The 21,801-nt window shown below is 37.0% G+C and overlaps 2 protein-coding genes across 4 annotated transcripts; one reads left to right on the top strand and one right to left on the bottom strand.

Moving 5' to 3' along the window:
- Positions 1-370: 370 nt before the first annotated feature.
- RB195_007970 (uncharacterized protein) lies at positions 371-4,604 on the top strand (the record flags this gene model as incomplete). 2 transcript variants are annotated; one of them, XM_064181897.1, is made up of 7 exons in its annotated part: positions 371-529; positions 1,010-1,197; positions 2,639-2,726; positions 3,347-3,508; positions 3,566-3,704; positions 4,268-4,457; positions 4,547-4,604. In XM_064181897.1, the coding sequence occupies 7 exons, from the start codon at positions 371-373 to the stop codon at positions 4,602-4,604; spliced, it is 984 nt and encodes a 327-aa protein (XP_064038650.1). The 2 variants fall into 2 exon arrangements, with proteins under 2 accessions (XP_064038650.1, XP_064038651.1); XM_064181896.1 differs by lacking the exon at positions 4,547-4,604 and having other exon boundaries at positions 4,268-4,461.
- A 397-nt stretch (positions 4,605-5,001) lies between these two features.
- On the bottom strand, positions 5,002-20,409 carry RB195_007969 (uncharacterized protein; the record flags this gene model as incomplete). 2 transcript variants are annotated; one of them, XM_064181894.1, is made up of 9 exons in its annotated part: positions 5,002-5,067; positions 5,125-5,177; positions 5,775-5,835; positions 12,788-12,910; positions 12,977-13,078; positions 13,139-13,212; positions 13,822-14,308; positions 14,391-14,572; positions 20,259-20,409. In XM_064181894.1, 9 exons carry the CDS (start codon positions 20,407-20,409, stop codon positions 5,002-5,004), a joined length of 1,299 nt encoding a protein of 432 aa, XP_064038648.1. The 2 variants fall into 2 exon arrangements, with proteins under 2 accessions (XP_064038648.1, XP_064038649.1); XM_064181895.1 differs by lacking the exons at positions 5,002-5,067; positions 5,125-5,177 and adding an exon at positions 6,513-6,586 and having other exon boundaries at positions 5,823-5,835.
- Positions 20,410-21,801: the final 1,392 nt, after the last annotated feature.

Genomic DNA, 21,801 nt, shown 5'->3' with positions numbered 1-21,801 from the left:
GGCCATTGACGTCCACAAAGCGTAACTGATTTCTTTTTATATGTGAAAAAGAGCTATTGTGCCCCATTTTGATATATTGATGTGAGCAAATAAGTGGCAGGTTGTGGAAAAGCTACAAACTTGTGACTGGTGATTTATATAGAGAGGTTTTTTATTTGCTATAAGTAAGAGGTAGCTGTTAGTAACAAAATGGGGGAATTTGATCATGTCATAAATGTTTTAATTCGAGTCGTTCATGTGCACTTCAGAGCGTTAAACAGTTGCATTTCTTTTTCTGACGCAAGCGGAACGGGTGGGCATTCGCTCACTGGGAAGATATCCCGTTATCCAGGCGAACAAACAGCATGCATGTATAGCCGCGTTTCACAGCATGTTGTTTACTGATTTCTACAAACACTCAAACTCAATCACTACTCTGCTTCTTCCTCATTCCACATCGGTCGTATCGTATTCGAACTCACCTGTAATCGTGAGTGGCTCATCTATAGCTCAAAAATCGAGCCCAGGGCTCGATGAGCAACATACTTCTGTAAGTTTTTAACTAAACCATCCACAATTCTTATCATGGTAATCCGCAAAGATTTGATCGAATACCCGCAGTTGCGGACATTGATGAGAGGGAAAAACGTTTGTTGTGCGTTTCTTATATGTCGCATGGGAACTGGATTCTCCGTGACTTGACTGCAAATTGTTGATTTTTCTGCTCAGCAGTTTTGCCATGCAAATCCGATTTTTAGCAGTAGCTTTTTCGCTTTTTTTGAATATTTACGGCTTTATTGCTGTGGCCAGGCTGAATTCGTAAGCCTAACACATCATAGCAGTATATTTTATTGTTCTTTTAGCACATTTTAGTTCCACACATTGAATGTTGTTTCAAAGTATGTGTAAACAATTTTAAGACTTCATACAGTTCGAATGCTTTGAATTTGAATGTTTCTTTACTTGGGCTATTCTAATCAATTGAAGCGTGAAAGGGCATATAGAGTTCTTTTTTTTGTTGTTGTTGCAGGAACTAGAGGAAGAGGAACCGGCATCTATGCTTAGATTGTCCGGTTTGGCAGTCTCGTTTGCTGCAGCATCGGCTTTCCTTTATGTAATCTGGAGAAGTGGACCGTCATCAGAAAGTACCACTAAATTAGCCTTTCCAAAGAATCTTGAGGATTTACGAGAAATTGCCGATGAACTTGATGGCTACAAGTCAGTCCTTTAATTTCATTCTTTTGTTTTGTCTTGTTTTAGTGGTTCAATAAATGCTTTCATATCATGAAAAACATTTTGAACTTACACATTCATGAATATAGAACGTAACGTAGGGCGCAGAAGAATGCGTTTTACGAACGTTGATGAAAAAAAATTAATTCAACGTTGTGAGTCTCAACGCTAAAGTTGGGAAGTCTAGGATTTCAGCTCGTTGTACTTGAATGGTATTTCTGTTAAAAAAATATTTAAAATAGGTAAAGCGCGTATACTTACAGCTCGCTTTTAACTGTGAAACTCTCAAAAGGCTGCAGATATTCGCCGTAATGTGATTTTGGCGACCCGTCCATCTATATTGAAAACACTTGCTTGCACCTTACTCAGTGTCATTCACGTAGACATTCACGTGTTTAAAACTGCACGTAGAAATGTATGTATTGCACTGTATCGCAGATAAATTCACGAATGTATTGCACGATGATTCGTGAACAATATTTGGATAAAGTGCACAAGAAAGTACGTGGGACTATCAGAATTCGGATAGCAGTTCCGTGTTATGATGACGAAGTTGAAAGAACGGGACTTCTTGGGCCTCTCTTTTAGAGAAGAATGCTCTTCTACAACAAGTATCAATTTCGTTTGATAATCCTACTGTGATCCGCCATCTTTTCGTTCTTCATGTATTTACCGACGCTATTTTATTACGCGATTTTCGCACAATTTTTATTTGAGATAAAGACCACGAGTACAGCATTTTTTTTTTGGCAACGCTTTCTCAAAACTATGCACTTTTTTGGATTTCCTTGCTTAGATACAACGAAAGTAACCCTATACTCTTAAGGGAAGGGAAGTTTTCTTATTTCTTAATATCACACTTGTGCTATTCTTTTGGTAAAGAATAAGCCTATTCAAATCCCTAGACATCCCTAAAGTTACATTTTCGCATAAATTCCAGAACTAATGAGTTGAAAGAGTGTCGAAGTCAAATCTTGGTTACTTATAAAAATATTTGTGTTGGATACTTGAAGTTTCTCGTTGCCAGCATTTAGATTTTATTGTAGCGAAAGGCTTCTTGGTCTCGTGTATTTAAGTATGTGAAATAGAGGCAAGTTTGCAATATTGGCACGCTTTTACCATTTTTAAATTGTTTCTGATGGAAAATATTGCTTTTTTTTTTCTCTAAGCAGCACATGGAGTAGAATTTTCCTTTGTATAAATAAATAATGTATTTTTGTCTTACAAATATCTTGCATACATACTTGACTTCTCGAATCATGTAGAATTTGAATAAATGATATCTGACGGTAACGGTTATAGTAACGGTTTATTCGAATATCTATGCACCTTTTACACAGTTTCAGTTCTCCGCAACGTATTGACTGAATAAATATTTTCATTAAGATCGTTACAGGAACATAATCGTATTGAGTGTAGTTTTTAGGGATGCTCATCCGGTGTACACTGCTATAATATTCGGTTATGCCTACCTCTACAAACAAACATTTGCGATTCCAGGATCATTTTTTCTGGTAGGTGTTTTTATCATGAAATTTCCAACCTATTCCCTTCGTAGCTTCCAGTGAAAGCCATCTTGTTTTCAAATGAAAGTGTTTATGTTTTATGTTTAATAGGAAAGGGCAGCGGAGCAGAAACCTGAATGTCGGTCTTTGTTACTTCACTCGCTTCGATTCTTTTAATTGGTACTTTGAGATTTCTTCATACAATGACCATCCAGAGCTTCCTCAGTTTTTTTTTCTTTTTCTATGCTACAAGGTCTTTTTTAAGCAAACAACTGTTATGTGGAAGAGTGTTTTCCGTTTCGCCAACATTGCTTTTGAGGCTTATGTCGCACAGGAGAGAAGTCACGTAGGGTTGACCATTACCACTGTGAAATTCTTTTGATGGCTCAGTGATTCATCGATATGTTCGGAGCGAATGTTTGAACTTTCAATTCTTGTGAATGATTCTGCTAAGGAAAACAAGAAGTGGGGGAAATATAGAGCTTTTTTGTAGTTATGGTAACCTAAACTTAAAGTTAATTCGAAAGTTAGTATAGTTGGAGACTTAACTCTCTTTTCTTATGCGCTTGTTCTATTGCTGTTTTATTGCTATATTTCACATGTAGAGCTATATATAATACATATTGTAGAATCTTTTGGCTGGTGCACTATTCGGTGTTTGGTATGGGTCTGTTTTCGTTTGCATATTGAATTCGATTGGTGCATCTGGGTGCTTCCTACTCTCAGCGCTCTTCATGAAACCTATCATAGACAGATGCTTCAAAAATCGATTAGCCTTGCTTCGCAGAAAAGTGAGTTGATGACACTTTTTCTTTGCATTGATGTTTCATTTGATCCTCCTCTTTCAGATAGGTATAGAGCGACAGCAGTTATTTATGTTCTTGCTTGGAGCTCGAGTATTTCCGTTTTGTCCACACTGGTTACTAAACATCTGTTCGCCATTTGTCGGTGTTTCACTGCTTACTCACGCAGTCACAGTTCTAATAGGTTAGTTTCTGTTGAAATAACTTTTTATACACACTTTCATTGTCACTGATGTAGAAGAAGTGCTTGGGTCAGTTTGAGAAAGTGATGTGAAGATACAGAATAGGATCTCAACATTTCTATTCATATGTTAGTGCTAGTCATAGGTTAGCGCTTATCTACGTCTCAGGATGAGTCAGGAGACGTAGATGAGGGAAGCTAGGGACCCATATCTATCAGGGACGCTAACTTCACCTGCTGCTGCTTCGAGAGTGGTAAAATTAAAGCGTCTGCTTCTGTGGTCGGTGTGACGCATTGACGATTTTCTTCATTTTCCTATTACAACGAATGCTGTACACACAAATTTATGTTTGCGTTTGAAGGATACGCGCGCGGCTAGGTTAAGAATCAAAAGTGGGGCAAAAAAGGCGGGGGCGGTCATGAGTTGAACAATATGTTGCCGTTTGCAGCAATTGTATACGTTGTTCCGATTTCACTGGCTCTTTGAGTAATTCTCTAATCAAAATTTATGGCTTTGGTAACCCTTGTACGTAGTACACGACTTGTCTGAAACTTATGATTTCTAGGTCTGATCCCATACAATGTGTTATGCGTGCGTGCTGGATGTGTTCTAGCAAGCGTTCGTTCCATTCACGACGTGTTTGATGTGAAAACTGTTTTGGAATTACTAGCAGTTGCTGCGCTTTTCATTGCAATCGGTCTGCTCTCACGACGACGTCGACGAAATGAAGTGGAGTTGCCGCATGACGCCTCAGAGTGAGACGAAATATTATAGTTTCCCCTAGATTAATGATGTAGTGACTGTAGATGATGTCTAGTCGATTTTTAGTGGTGTGATTTTACAGTTCCATGGTTGCCCTAGCAACTGATTTCCTCACTCTTGTCTTACGAACACAATCCTGAGCATCTAGTTTGTAGGCGTTTGTGATTTATTTATAATAAGATAGTGTATTCCTCATAAGGAAACGACCTCTTTTATTGCTCAGTCATAGGAGCCTTCCTATTCGCCAGTTTATCCAGTTTTGTTTATTACCTTCTTCTAATTCTTGCTTCTCGAAATTGTTCCTACATTCCAGTTCTGCATTTGTGGATATTCACGGGTATTTCGCTAAGAATTTATTCTTATTAATCCTAGTTGTACATTTTTGAGTCGTCATTAATCATATTAAACTATAATATATACATTTATAGATAGAATAAACAGTTTAAACGTGTTCTTGGCTACAGAGGAAAGAAGAACAGCTATAAAGCTATAAATGGTCGAGGTGCACTTGAGCTTCACAGATGAGTTAACAGCTGTTTACAGCCGAAGGAACAACGTTTTCACATCCTGAGGATCTTGTTGCGGCTTCAAGGATTCCTTATACTGAAATTAAAGTTGTACAAATATCGCCTGTAGTAGCAATTTTTGAAGAGCTCTTACCTTAAAGGATTGAGGTACATCTTCGTTCCTTTGTACTACAGGAACTGCACTCACTGAAAAAAATTCAAGCAATTTGCAACACTTCTCCGAAGTATCGTATCCTTTATTATATGATTTGATTTAATACGAGATTTCCGTACGAATTTCTCGATGCGGAAACATTTCGTCGTAAATCCATTTGAAGCTTACTCGTAATAGTACACACTCATCCAGAGATTGATTATTTTCCTGTTCGTAATTACAACATCGGTAGGAATTATGTTTTTCACAAAAAGTGGGATGGTTTGGTTTTTAGAGAATAGCTATGAGAAGTTTGGGTTTCGTTTTTTTTCTTTTAAAACTTTTTTTTAGAACATTAAAACGTTCTTGAAACTGTTTTTGTAGTTTGTAATTGTAGTTCTGTTAAATAATCCTTCAAAATTTCTTCAAAACTAACGAGAAAAAAACCCAGTAAATTTGAAGATTTTTACATTTTAACATTTATAAAAGACTAAACAATGCAACTTCAACTTCCGAGTAATTTATAGAAATCCGCAGCCTGGATCTTAGATGTTCCATAGACGCTTTCTATTCTAATCCTCCCTTTTCACTCCCCACACCCTCACGCATACGAAACTACCAACAGCATAGTGGTGATATAAAGGACTCACCTGACATACAGTAGAATCCTTTCTTGTTTGAACGCCCTTTAACGGTGGTCAGATAGGTGAACTGAAATAGCCTTGAGAAATAAGGAATATGCCGAACAATTAACTGTGCACATAATCTTTTGAATTGAAATTTATCGATTTAACAAACAGGACATCTGCTAAATTAAAGACATAACACCTTCAGGTGGAGTATTCGTATAGGGGATCGTAGATTATGGGGAGGAGGGTGATTCCGTCCATTTCTTCCTAACTGCCGTAAAAAAAGGCCCGCTTTGAGCGTTCCGGCACGCTACTTTCTACGACGAGTTCGATTGGAGCGCGCCAGCCGTGTGCACGCGCCGCATCTTCCGAGCCGTTTTTTACGGGAATTAGGGAGAAATGGACAGAATCACCCCTCTCTCCATAATCTACGATCCCGTATACGAATACTCCACCGGAAATCCGTACCACCTCAGATTCGTGGGGTGATGCCTTTAATCAACGAGCGAGTGAGGAGAGGAGCTCAGTACGTCGCCGTCGCCATTGCAATAATTCATCATCACAATAAATGTATGAAAAACAACACGGAAGTTGTTTATGACGCAACCTAATATATTCGTGGCAAAAAAATCTCTGACTACATAGTACACACTCCCTGGTTACAGTAAGTTAATTAAGTTACTAGTACAATCCCTGGTTACTTAATAGTCAAAAAATTGAAAGAGAAAAGTTACACGGGTAGAAATCCCAGTGACCAACCTAACATCAACAATCAATTCAGGGAATCTCGTGGAATCGCGGCAGGCAAGTCGCCAGATCAAAAGACGATCGATCTATTATTACGGATCTATTTAAATCCAGCGATCTGAACTGACGTAGCTGTGGAACCTATGGGAAGATATAGAGTTCGCGGTGTAGATCACGAATATGAGGATGGGCCGGCTCAGTTTCCCCCAACCGTTCCTGAAATGGACTCGGAAAACCCGTATCCATGACCGAACGGGTGTTCAGAGATCGATGATGGGATCCTCTGAACAGCAGCCCATGCAAGCGAAACCAATGAATGAGTAGCTGAGGGTGGGGGAGGGGAGAGATCGTAACGTAACGTAACGTATTTTTCATATTTATTCTACTATTATTTTTCATTAATGCACTTTCATTATTTGTTTTATATTTAATATTTTTGTTGTATATTTATGGTAATAATGCTCATTCTGACGCATCTCGTAGGAACTAAAGCAGTTCCTACTCCCTTTTTCAGGATGATCAGATCAGGGATTCTATCCTGAACTCTACATTCTCCCACAGGTACCTCAGCATAGTTAGTTTCGTGGAACGCTGCCTTTAAAATACGCTTGGAGACGTGTGGGGGAGGTATAGTGAGGGAATTATCACGGTGAGACTGGGTTCCTTTCCCTCAGTAACAGCAATGCGTCACCGGATTCCTCGTGAGAATTCGGGATATGATGCCTTTAAGTAATTTATTAGATGATGCTTTCAGAAAAAAAAAAACTATTCTCTCAAAAAATAAATCTCCGAAAGAGAAACTTGTGGCTACGGGTGCATAAATCCTAATAATTTGTAAATAAGAAAATAATGGCTGGGAATGCTGTCCTCCGAGAACATCGCTTCGTTGCGCGATTTTCCCAAATCATTTCCGACCAAGAAGAAAAAATTGAAATTCGAAATTGAATTCTTTGACTAAAATAATTTAGAGTTTCCCTCTTCGCTTAAACCTCGTTTTCTGAAGATTTCATCGAATAATGTCAACTACAAAAGTCATTTCTTATAGCTATCCGGGAATTTCCGCCGATAGCCGGGATCAAATGCAAAGAGTTTGCAGTTTTTCGGCAAATAGGGTTTGACATCTGCACGCACATCGAAGAAATATGATTAGTTTACAATAGTCCTTGTTTTTCCATACAGGTTTTAGAAGAATGTTCGGATAATCCCGCATCCTTTTGACATGACGTTTCCTCCCATATCGCTGAATTGCAAACTATTTTGAACTGCTATAGCTTTCTTCTGTGCTCATCTATTTTTATTTTATCTTCCTTTTCTCTAAGCAGGATTATTCCAGGCTACCCATCCAGGTCATAAAATATCCTACGACAAATCCATAGATTTTTTTCTTCTGAGAACTGAAAACTATTGAGAAAATTTGAAAACATATCCCTTTGTAATGTTAATGTCTTCCAAATTTTTTGAAATCCTTAACTTCAATTCGTTCCCTTTTAGCTAAACTCTGAAAGTAGTCTCTTTCCCTCTTCGTCCAGGTTTATGGATATCTTACAATTTTTTTAAGATCAATTTCTTTAGATTTGTAACCTTCAGAGTTTTATTTTATCATTTCTTCCTTATTTTCTTATATTAGGAAAAGACAGGCTCTTTAAAGGGTGAAGAAATTGTTAATTATATTGTGATATAACAAAAAAATATAATTATAGTGACAGATATGATTGATTGTCAATGAAACTCTCAAATAATAAGAACTTAATCTAGAAAATTAAAATATTAAAAGTAAAAATATAAAACAGGTTGATAGGTAAGTAAAAATTAAATTTTGATGGAGAAACTTTAATTCCAACCCAAATTTATAAACAAAAACGAGAGTACATTGAGGTTGGAAAAGAGTTTCAGTTTGCTCCAGCATCAGAATGGATCGAAGCTAACTCAGGTGTCTGAAAATTATTCTTCGAAAATTTTTGGATACTGTAACGGCTTTTCTGACCCGCCAATATATTTGTGTGAAGAAGGAAAAAAGTAATATTGATAATTATTCCGTTTTGTAGCGCTCTACCCTACATTCACATGTGAAAGGACTTTTGTTATTTCCTTCTTGCTCTTTTTTCACTCATTACGGTCTTTTTTCTCCTATTTCCTACAAAAAAGCGGAAACAGGAAGCGGATACAGAAACAGGAAGTCATATCTGGGCTTAACACCTCATAAAACTTCCCACTCACCTATTTATGGTAACGTTATGTTTGCATACGAAGAAAAAAGGAAGAGACGATATGAAATACTTCAAATTAATTGGATATCTAGGGATGGTACTCAAAACCTCTGGATACGTTTACAACTCAGAGGTAATTCGCTTCACAAGTCCCTACAAACGATGAAAAGAATAGTGAAATTAAACACAGACGGTACTTTGCAACGGTTCGGAGATGTCACCGCTGAAAAACAACGGCTCTGTTAGTTCAAAAACGTTAGCCAGAATAAGGATCAATAACAATCTTGGTTCTGCTTAAAAAGTAGTGCATAATCTGTTAGTTCAGTTAGGAAGAGATATATGAATCAGAGCTAGTCTATCCACAGCAATAACAACATCACATCACTACCAGCGGAGTCCCATGTCCCCTCCTTTACTGGTATCGTTGCTCTTTGGCACGGCAATAAAAGCGTCGTATCAAAAAACCTACGAAGTGGGGAAACCTTTGGGAGAATACAGAGTTCGCGGTGAAGATTACAGGTGTAAGAATGGCCCCACTCAATTCCCCTCAATGGTCCCAAAAAACGGCGTGGGAACAGCGTTTATTCCTACGAGGCACGTTGGGACGCACATCCTTGTACCTTGACTTCGATCACTTCATCAGCCTATTTGTTGGTTTTACTTAAATAGACTGACGCGGAGACTCCAGTGACTTCCGAAGTCTCACTCGTGGACGCAGCGCGTGCACAATGATGAACCGTTCTTACGTATTTCGTAGGAATGAACGTCCCTTCCCACGTCAAGACAATTAGAGGGGATTGAGCGGTTCATACTCGTAATCTATACTCCGAACGCTATATTTGCTCACAGGGGTCCCAAAATCTTCAATTTCGATAAGCGCTGCCCTTAAAGAGAAAAAAAAAGCTGGTAGAAATGCAAAACGAAACAGAAACCGGGATAGTTTCGAAAGGAAACATCGACGGTGGATCTGGCTTGGTTTGAGAATTTTTTTCAAATTGCATAGGAAAATAAAATTTGCATGTATAGGCATACAGATGAACTCGCAAATCTCACACATTACATAAATATAAGATAAATTTGTCATTTACTTTATTGTATTTTATTTATTTTCAGAGTTATATTTCCCGAAAAAAGGTGAAAGAGGTATTTCCCGAAAAAAAAAAAACTTTTTAAAGCTCTAAAATCAGTGTTGGTTGCATACAAAAATTGTAATCTTAGGTTGGCGAGGAAGAGAAAATTATTAATAAATGCAGTAGTTTTCTTGGAAAACAAAATCTTGCACTTTTTCTCATTTTTTTTTCCAAAATGAATATAAAACTATAGGATTGGTGTGCGCTGTATGTACACGGCACCCTGACAGGTCCGTTGCCTAGTTAACAGTAGGCGGAGTTCTATTACTCCTATATAATTCCACAAAAATTCGAAAAAGTGAAATGAAATTCAGCTAACTTGTTTAATTTAATTTTACTTAGAATTTATTGTAAGATCATCGTTAAACTATTATTTCCCGCAAAAATTCTGGCTCGAACCCTGGTCGATCTTTATTTTTTTTATTTTTCTTCTTTATTTTTTTTTCATTTTTACTGTTCATCCTCCAATGTTATGCATCGTGTAACTCATAACTGTAGCCATGTGAACTGTGTTGTAATTTGCTCTCATTGAATTTTATTGGTGTCAATGTCATTCTCATACGAATTTTATGGGAAAAAATAAAATTGCTGCGAACGTCGTCGAATATGACTTCATAAAAAGAGGAGGAATGCTTTGAAAAATGAAGAAAAAAGAATAAAACAGATTATAAGACGAATTTCGTTATGTTACGCATAAAAATCTCCAACTCCCGCTCACAGATGGTTCCCGGGAAGAACCTACTGATTTTACTTCGAAGTTCACTGTTTTCCAGGCGCCACATCCGCAAAGGCAAGCGGTTGAGAATTAATGAGGTCTCCTCAGCTGCCTGTTCAACTAAAGCCAATCAATAGCCTGTTAGAGCAGGTTGGAGCGTGTACAAAAGGGACGCGTTCTAACGTGCCTCGTAGGAATAAACGCTGCTCCCGCGCCTTTTTCCAGGACTGTTAGAGGGAATTAAGTGGGGCCACACTTATTCCTGTAGTCTTCACCTCGAACTCTACATTTTCCTCACAGCTTTCCCAACTACGTAATTTTCGTGATACGCCACCTTCAATCCCGTGCCAAAAAGCAACGATACCAGTAAAAGAGGGGACGTGGGACTCGGGTAACAGTGATGTTATGTTGTTCGGCGGTGGACAGGCTATACCTATAGCTCTGTCTCATATATCCTCCACCTAATAAAACCCACGGTAGCCATTATTTTCTGATGTGATATCTCCGAATCGTTGTTTGAAGCGGAAAAAAAAACTTGGGCTTTTGCAAAACCGAAGTTTATTGCTGGTGGAACTGGATGAATGTTGTGGCGGATTCAGTTCTCTTTCTTCTGCTCTTCTGTTCATTGAATTCAGTTTCTCTTTGGAACTCATCACTCATCATGAATATTTTCATTCTAAGATTGAGTGAATAGCGCTGGCATGGTCAATCAGGTGTCTGAAGGTGGTAGTGTACCACCCATACAGATTTGGCGTGATCACTCCATCCATCACCGATTCAACGTTGACCAGAAAAGTAACTTCACCGTGACCAATTATGTAGTGATTGAGAATCCACTAACTATCTACTGTAACACATTCAGCTCTCAAAAATCTGACGTTTGTATGTTTGCCTTCTTACAATTACAACAATTTCTTAAAATTCCAAGGAAACGATGCCGAGAACATCCCGAATAAATCTGGTCAAAGCCAATAGTTAACGAGCCAATACCTCACTCTCTATTCCAGCAGGATGACCTGGGTGAGATGCTTTTTCAGCCTTGGCCTCAGCCGCATTGAACCATCTACCTCTATCATCTTTTAACGACCGCTTACCTTACAACGTCACTTCTTACCACTTAAGTTATTTCTATGCTTTTTAGCGCTGCTTTAATGACATCTTCATTATGTTTTTTTTTTGTTTTACATGATGTCATTTATCTATCATATACTCGATTTAGCGGGTTCAGTGCAGTTGGTAAGAGGTTCCGACGGCGACCGAACGATCGATTAATGGTTCGGATTCGGCCTGATGGCAACCAACCCCTTCATTCTTCCGAGATCATAGAATTGTTATGAGACCTGTCCAGAGGGTTTGTCTTGAGACATCGGCTGGCCCCCGCAAGTCATTGTATAGGCCAACACGTGTCCAAAAAACCCCAACAATTCCGCATCGCTATCAAACGTGCTGGTGCATCCTAGGCTTATTGATACGCTGGAGATTTTGCCCCTTAATCCTTTTATACCTGACTTTGCCAATCAAATTTCCCTCTAACAATTACTGTTTAAGAATTAATCTTGATTAATCTAGCTTTAACCCAATATAGTATGAGAAATCTTAGTCCGAGAAATACTCGGACATTTTTTCTACTACTCTAGAATCCTACTATCATACAAATTTTTCTACTACTCTAGAATTCTCGGACGGATTCATTATTAATTTTAAAAAATCTGAAAATCCAAAATTTTTTCTTCAGATCAGCTTTAGAATAGGAGGTTAGAAAGTTAGTAAAGTCTAATCGCGGCCGAATACATTCACCCAGTGATTGCGAAGCGTCTGCTGCAATGTATACGCTCTTCGCTTGATACTATAAATACACCTTGGCGATGACAAATGGAACGCAGTAGCACTTCCAGAAAATTTCTGGCATGGAATTAAATTTGCTTTTTTTTGAAACGAAACAGTTCAGGTACACGCTTCATGAATTTTGGCTTTTAAGAATTTTATAATGGAGATGTGGCGGTTATTCGCCTTACACGAACAATTGGCTTTTCAGGGAATGCTGGAGATTTTTGAAGATCTTAAACAACTCTAAATAATACATAGATAGTTCTTCCAAGAATTTTGCTCTAAAATCCATATGAAAGAAGGTCGTAAACAAAAAAAAGTTGCTAAAACTCTTGTAGAATATTGCTCTAATATCAAATAAAATAAAATAGAATGTAGAATGGCCAAATGTCACCGTATACGCCGTACCGTATAGCTTCCCTCTTGATGTAATTCTGCATTCACTGCCTGACATCCCATTTTTAAGCATTCCTCTGTTGCTCCTAGTATGGATGTGTCCTCCAACACGGCTACCATCACTCCAGAACATTCCTGAATTCCCCCGCAACATTTTGTTTACGCTGCGTATATGAAATTCATGAGAGATGTTTGTCCAACCTGGTTATAGTACGTCAAAAACATTGGCCTTCTGTCCTCCTCCACGGAGGCACCAATCGAGTTGTAATCGCTTGCTTCTTTTGCTATTTTACTACCTGCTACCTAGAACCGAACCGTTTAGTTACGGTAACGAATCGATGGATGGATGAAAACGTTTCGGACCTGGATTTGCTTATTTCCCGTACTTGAGTAGCCTGATTTTGAAATGGCTGTTCGACCTGTTAGAAAATTGTCGTCTGAAAATTGAATCGTATGGGAAAAATACAGGCGGAATATAACAAAATTAAGGAGGTCCACATTTCTAGACAGCTAGCTAGAGGTTTAGATGTGGCTTGATTTTGGTTGGCCCATAAGTCTTGATGTTTTTCGCTCGTAATAAGTTGCATCGTTGGTGATACCTGTGCAACCAGGACTATTTCACGTGCGTTTTCGTGGATTAGTAGTGGAGAATCGAGCATGAGCACGCTTATATTCGTGAACTGCCAATTCTAATCGCGAAACACGGTAAAGTAAGGGTGTTTACATAAGCTATTTCTATTCTTTAATTCTGTTCCATTGTATTTGCTGAAACAAAAAAGAAAAGTAGGGAAAATGGTAAAAATCAGAAGTTACGGCGAAGTGTTGATGGATTAGTTTGCAATATTCAAATGGACGGGCTGAATTTGGAGAAGACAGGAGTGGGATTTCCCAGATGACGTAAAAATATTATCCAGCGCTCCCCACCCTCCTCCTCCCTTCCCCCCTTTAAAAATGACCGTTGTACTGTTGACGGAAATGTAGAAAAAATCTTCACATTTATGAGATTTGATCCACTGGTTACATTGACAAGAAGCTAAGGCGCTCACCTCGAACTGCAAATGACAATTCCGTCTCCTCTTTTTTCGTGGAAAAGGATTGATTGGGAAGAGGATCATAGTTGGGCACCAGGTTCGGGCCCGAAGTCGAATGGGGGATCCTAGCGTGAGGCGCAGCGGATGACAACGATGGCCCTGTTGATTTCTGTAGTGGTGGTTCCATTTTTAAATCAACATATGCGTTTGTTGATGTTGGAAGCATAATTTCGATGTGAGCTTGAGCCGTAGTAGGAGGTATTGATGGTGGTGCAATATGCTTGGTGAAAGAAGATGATCGGATCAGATCATTTCCACCAGCATACGGTACTAAAGATGGTCCCGTTGGTCCTTTAAATGTTTGGGCAGTAGGTGGTGGAGGTGGTGGGACCGTTAATCTTTCACGTGGTTGCGCAAATGGTCCTCTTTCACTCGTATACGTAGAAAAACCTTCATTATTTCTTTGCATGCTGAACCATGTACGTGGTGGGGATTCTGGCAGCTGAAAAATTTTCTAGTATCCAATATTTTTGAGAAATTTTCCGTGAAAAATTTATGGTTAACAGGAAGAATTCCGAACTCACTTTTGGCTCATTTATCGGAGATGTGAAAGGATCCTTTGGAATCGGGGAAGAGTGCAGATATTGCGGTGGGGACGGATTTGAACGAAGAGGTTGTATGATGGCAGGAGTGACGTGAGGTGAAATTGATGGTGAGACCGGAAGAGAGCATGAACAACCGCTACATCCACAACTTGACGATAAGGCTAAAAAAGAGAGTTATTAAATGCAGCCTTAGCAGAGACATTCGATGTGCGGTTTGCTCACTAATCCCTAGAATTTCGGATGTATTTTTCAGGAATAGAGTAGGTATAAAAGGGAAACATCCCCTCAAATCTAGAAGAAATATACCTCCAGAGACCTCAATTCGCTCTTCTGTGGCGCAACTTTTCTTCACCTACAAAACGAATGATGCGATGGAAAATCGGAATGTGAATGTAAAAAGTAGTCTCGTCGGATAATGTGAACCCCCTGAATCTCTTTGAAGCGTCTGATTTCCAGTTTATTTGGTAAGCGCTGCGCGATTTAGTTCTTATTCATTAAAACTAATCTGATTCCCATAATGCAGCTCTTCTTCAATATAAATTTGAATTTGAAAAATTTCAAACTTGAATGAAAATAAATCCGAGAATTTCGTGGAACGCTGCGTTTACAGTGCTGTAGGATTCGAGTTTTGAAACCTGTTGAAATGTGAGTTGATGTCATAAAATAAGCTAACTAGCTAGCTAATAACTGCTAGTATTCGTGCAAATCACATTGCTATTTGATCGTTATACGAATTATGAGCTCACATAGCAGTTTTTACAGGTGGTACAGTAAAATTACAGTAGTAGAACAAATATGGAAAAGATTGTGATAAAAAAATTCATTAAAAAATCAAATAAATCATTAAATGAAATAGAAATAATTATAATTGAAAAAATACAATAAAAAAAACTAAATAAATCATTAAAAAAATTAGGTAAAATTAGGTTTAAGCTCGATGCATTTATTGCTTTAATTGACACTTTGGTAAAATTGTGTAGTCACTCATTAATTACTACTTCTTAATTTTTCTCGTTAATTCTTACTTCTTCTTATTTATTGATTTATTTGTTTGTTTATTTATTTATTACTGCTCAATGACGTGCAAAAAGGATGTGGAAAGAACGAAAATGAATAAATACAGAAAATACAGGAAAAAGAATTGAATGAGCAGGGATTAGTCCTTTGTACGATTCTGGCACAAGGATGATTTAGTAATGAAAAGAATCAAAACTCAATAAGTTAGGTATTAGGACCTGAGGGATTATGAAAGTGTAAACTATAAAAGTAAAAAAGACTAAAAACTAGACTAGACTATAAAAATTAGTCTTATTAGTTACTTATTGATTTTTATGAGCTGTACACGAGGTTCTTAATTTTATTGGCTAATGTTTGGCCAAATCAATACTACATAAGGCCGAAGTTCATTGAAAGTCGAATCGATTTCGATAAATACTCAGTTTCAAGTGTATTGAAATTGTAAATAACTCTTTTGCACTGGACCGGGGAGTGCAACTTGGGGTTTTTGGCTGGTGCAAAGTAGTTTTGAGTCATAATGACCCTCAAAATTGTAGACATATGTATTAAATTAATGTATTAAAGTAAATCATGTATTAAATATTAAAAAGAATCATGTATTAAAGTAGTAGTAAGTTAAGTATTTAATCCGATAAAATGAGGAGTAAATTTTGGATTCGTTTTATTTTTTCTTACCAAACGTAAGGCAAAAAGAAAACAAGTCTAGGATCCGCATAGAAAAGCAAAAAAAAAACCAAATTTTCTCTTCATTGCAATTTAAGTAGTTAAATACCACGTGTTTTAAAAAAAATTGCCTTTTCGAAGCAATTTACCCTCGGAAACACTCTTTTACAAGATAAATAACCTTCCATGAAAGATCAGATCCAGAAACAAGGGTCAGAGTCACCTCAATGATCACAATAAACCATTCTTATTCCTTCTTCACTGCGCTCTCTTAATTTTCTGTCAATTATGGTTCTTTCTGAGGAGTAACTGAGAATCTCGACGACATTTTGTAGCGGCTAACGTTCGGCGCCGTCAACTTTTTCCAAATCTCGAATCGAATGGTCAAGGACATACGCGTCTTATCCTCTGGAACATCCCATTACATCATAGATTTCGTTTTTTTTTGTCTAGACATTTTTTAAAATGTATTTTTACTCAGCCATAGTTCTTTCAAAATTTATAATTGTTTGTTTATTAAGCAAGGTAGATTGAACTTCACCTATGGACGAGTTGTCATTATCCCAAACTTCAAAAAAAGGATCAAACCTTCACGTCTCCGTGGTATCTATCAGCTAACTGTTTTCACTCGTATAAGGAAGAGGAGCTATCCACCCCAGAAAAAAAGGCATAGTCGGATTAAGACGAAATGAACCTATTTATAAATTAGCTAAATAAAAATTTTAAAAAAATCAATGTAGGAACGAAATTTGTGCGTAAACGGTTGAAATTGTTGCGTAAGCGGTTGCGCTCGAAGTGTTGCGGTGGAGCGTAGCAGCTAGAATCGAGGCGGGACCATCGGGTACTACAGTGATCAGTGGGGCTAGCAAGTGTCCTCCCTAGATCCTAATCGCAACGCTAGCTTAGGCAGCTGCACCGAGCTTCATTCCGTTTTAACCTGACTATAGTCCTAGAAAGAAATTAATGAAATCGAATAAATTAGAAAAATAAATAAAATAAAGCAAATAAAAATTTTAAAAAAAATCTAGGTAGGTATGAACGTTAGCTTACTAATTGCATGCTTGTTTTTTGAAATATTTAATGGCCCTATATTTTATTTATTATTATTATTATATTATATTAATTTATTATATGATATAGAAAGCTCATCTATGCGAAGAGGATATATACGATATATCCGAGACTATCGAGGATACCTGGGACTCGTTGTTTCACCGTAGCGTGAAATTGTTAGGCTTCAAATTTCCAATCAATAATTAGTTATTTTCCAATCTTTGACGTATGACTGGAGGAAAAACATGGGCTATGGATTTTTTATTCCAGGAATTATTTAGGTAAAGAGTAAGGTATTTAGGGACCTTTAGGTAAAGTACTTTAAAGCTCGCTAAAATTCTTACTTCTCTCTCTCTCCGTAGAAAATCGAGTCAACATCACTTAGCCTTAGTGGTGGCGGCGATCGCGCCGGCGCGCACACAAAGCGTGAAACTGGCTTTTCTTTAAAGACTTTTTCAATAGTCAACACTGAATCCAGCTAATGTGGTGTCCAGCACTTAAAATGAAGAGCGTTGAAGTCAAAAAAGAAGTGCGCTTCGTCTCCCTCCCCTTCGCTTATTCGACCATATTTTATCCGTCCATGTATGTGAGGACAGGTTCGGGCACAATATTTTATGGCAACATTCCAGATTAGAACCAAATTTCGCGCAAGTAGTTTGTTATCGTGTTATAGAAAGAAATTAAAAGTGAAAAATGACATGAATAGCAGGGGAATATTTTAAAAATTATTACTAAATTATTATTAGAGGAATTAAGAGTGAAAAATAACATGAATGGCAGGGAAATATCATAAAATGATTATGTATATATTATTATTAACTATATATTATGTAGTATATATGTTATTGTTAATTATTATTATTTATTATTATTATTAATTACTTTTACTATTATTAATTACGTAATTACTGTGATTATTATTATTATTATTATCATTATTATTTTTATCGATCAATTAGAATTATTTGAGGATTTGGATTTGATTTGAGAGCCATGGACAACAGAGACGAAAGTTGCAAGGAGATAGAGGAACAAGTGGTTGTGCTACGTTGTTATTATGCAGTTATTATGCTGTTAGATATAGTTTTAAATATGTTTTTGTAGATATATTTTATTGTTTTATCTGTGTTTTTATTCTTTATTTTATTTTTTCATTCTGATTTATTTATTAAAGTTTGTGACAGCATCGTTGCGCAAGGCGGCAATGAGCCTTTTTTTGACTTTTTTAAAATATAAAATAAAACAGATATTCGGGCGCAAGAGGAATGAAATGAAAAGGAAAAAAAAAGATATTCGGGCGCAAGAGGAATGAATTTATTCTAAATTCACGTATGATAGGCATTAACAAAGCATCACTTGGAACTAGGGATAGATAGGAATAGGCCATTTTCTGCTCAGGATCAGTTGTCGGGACATTTTAGATTTACTGTAGAGGAAATATTGCAGAAATAGTCCCCCCTTCTTGAAACACAATTGACAACGACTAAACGAGTTAATAGAAGAAATATAAGAAATACTGATAAAAATAAATATAATGAAATAATAACAATAAAATAATTATCATAAAAATAAAAAAATAATAAAATAAATAATATTAGATAAGTGATAAAAAATAATAAAAATAAAAATAAAAATGTTAAAACGTTATGCACGTTCCTAGTATTATGACGTATTCCTAGTACTATGATTTCAGTCCCACCCGTGACGAGAGAGAGAGAAGGAGAAAAAGAGAAAGAAGGAAAGTAGGTAAGTAAATAAGAAAAAGAAAAAAAAGGAAGGAATAAATTCTTTTAGCTGTTGTGATGACGCAAGAAATAGATTTGGAGACAGTGCAGCTGTATAAATTTTGCTCCCCTTGAATCTTTTCTGGATCGGCTCAACGCTCACTTTTTCTCGAATTTTTTTCTTTTAGAAGCATCGTTGATGGTCAAGTCTCAAAAAAAAAAGAGTCTCAAAAAAAGGATAAACAAACAAAGAGCCAAAAAGAGAATAAAGACAAGAGGTATAATCTCGTTGGAATGAATGGAAATTTATGAGTATGAAAGGATAACGGAAAGGGAATAGAGTAAGTGACTTACGTGATGAAATGCATGTGTTGACAGTATTTACAAAATTTCCGAGTATTAGCAGGATAAGCATGTGTTGAGTGTTGATGATAGGAATACGTCGTAGGCGGCTTTTCTTTTTCGGAAGAGGTCAGTGGGGCGGGCGTTTGCCAACCTCACTGGAACTGGTTCCGGTGAGGTACGCCTGCATGCTCATTACTATTCGAAAATCCTCGCACCCTGCTGATCACACTTTAGGTCATACTTTAGGTCATATCATCGATCATATTGATTCCAATCAGATTTGAAATCAGATCAGTTATCTAAATCTGATAGTAGAGCCCTGGAAAATAGCAGGAAAATGCTCTGCTGATGATGCCGAGACAGACGCAATCCACGTAGAATCCAGAGAAAAAGAATTTCTTTGAGGAAAAATCACTGTAGATTTTTGTATCGACAATAATTTTTTCGTGGACCCATTTTCTGCTCAGGATCACTTGTCAAAATATTCTAGATTATTTCCACTTTTATTTTTGCGCGCTTTGGACATGAATTTATTTTTTTAAACTTAGATATAGACGCTATTACGGTGGATATTCTTGATTTCTGGAAATAACTCTAAAAATACTTTCTAGAACTAATATAATAATATATTTCTGGAAAATTTGAAGATATAGATAAAAATGAATATTTGCTCGTTTCTGAAACTAATATAACGAACGGGTACAACAATTCTCAATCCATCAACGTCCGGAAAATTTCGTGGATTGTCATCAGGGGGAAAAATACGATGGAATGCATAACAATGACCTCTATGACCGCGAGAATTGCGGTCTGCTTTTTTTAATTTCTTGTACTACCATTAAACGAGGGGAAAAAAAAGAAGATGATATAGAATTTCGTACAAATCTACTGGCTGTAATGTGACGGAGTAAATTTGAGTCAATTGTAGGGGGAATTCGGTTCTAAATTTCTAGAATTTTCTATTATTTTTTTTTCTGAATTTCGCCTCTAAATCTATGAGGATGAAAGGATCTCGCCGGTGTACATAGCTCTCTACGCTTCTCACCTCGTTCAATGTCATAACGGCAGCGAACGTCCTCTCCACACTTGGCCTCGTTTTCCTTGGATTTACAATGTTTCGGGATGATTTCATAACAGAAGCGAGAGAAATGTTCCTCAAATCTGATCAAAGGAGGAGTTAGCAGTTTGATGTGCATGGAGAAATCGAAGTAAACTAGAAAATTTTTTATATTTTCCCCACCCTCTTCCTGAAACTCATCGGATCAAGAGGGAGGCTTTAATCGAGTAAGCTTAGCCTTTTTTCCAACGATAATTTTCTCACGCAGAACTGCAGTTATACAGTACTGTGAGATCTCGCGAGAGTCGTTCAGCGCATCTTCTTGTCGTCCATCAGATCCAGAAAACCTCATTTTTCTTGATATTTTATTTCCGTCCTTGCATAAGCGCCCTGAAATCCTCTGCTCTTTCCGCAATATCCTTTTATTTTCTGATTTTGACGATGGTAACCTTCATACGTACGCATGGTACCTTCACACTTTATATGTACTTATCGCTAAAAAATAAAAAAAGTGTAGAACATAAAAGAAAAGAAAGGTGAGTATGAGGGAATCCCCGCCATTGGAAGAGTTATATTTAAGTATTTATTTATAGTATAATTTGTTTATCTATTTATTTTTCGAAAGAAAAAATTGACAAAATAATTTATTACATACAAAATATTTGAAAATTTACAGTCTTTTAAACTTCTATTTTCAAATTTCAAAGCTCGAAAATTGCCCATTCTTTATTTTTCATTGCAAGATTCCGTGTTTTATAATTATTTTCAATAGCATACATCCCAGTAGTCTTTTATTGATTAGAGGCACCACCAACTTCCGGAAAATAAGGAAATATTTCCGGTTGATGGTGCTTTATGCGAGGAGAGGAGCGGACTTCTTTTCTAGTCATTTTTCAAATATTGCTTTAATGACAGCATTCCCTGAGCTCTCTGCTTTATTTCTCTTGAAATATACTTGATATGAAGCCAATTTGACTCAATTTCTTTGCTCCAGAGCAAATATTTATGTGCCTTAAAAAGATTTATGAGCGGTGTTCGGAGGGATTTTCCACACCACCTTTTTCAGTTGTTGGTAAGTCGATTTCCACAGAGAGGTTCCAGGAGAAGCAGCAAAAATTCGAAGCATTCGACACAAATACAGTAATCACTAATCTCAATTATCAATTTATACTACAAGTGAAATCTCTACGCCTGCATAATTCAAGGAATCAGGAAACAAAAAGAAAGAAAAGAAAAAAGAGAAAGAAAATAAGAAAAGAAAAGAAAAAAAGAATGGTCGATGTTGAGGTCTCTATGGGTAAATATAGAGTTCCAGATAATTATAGAGGTGTAGATTATGAACATAATCATGACCCCACTCATTTCCCTCTAATTGTCCCGGAAAACAGCGTGGGAATTGTTTTTTTAAATACGACATATGCGACAACACTTCAATCATTTTGCACGCGCCACGTTTGCCAGGAGCGAGCGGTCGAAAATTAATGAGGTCTTCTCGGCGGCCTATTCAAGTAAAACTGATTAAGAGGCTGCT

Source organism: Necator americanus, chromosome I (genome assembly GCF_031761385.1).
Source record: "Necator americanus strain Aroian chromosome I, whole genome shotgun sequence".
Classification (NCBI taxonomy): domain Eukaryota; kingdom Metazoa; phylum Nematoda; class Chromadorea; order Rhabditida; family Ancylostomatidae; genus Necator; species Necator americanus.
Note: the sequence above shows the minus strand (reverse complement) of the source record. Positions and strands in the feature narration are given on the sequence as shown.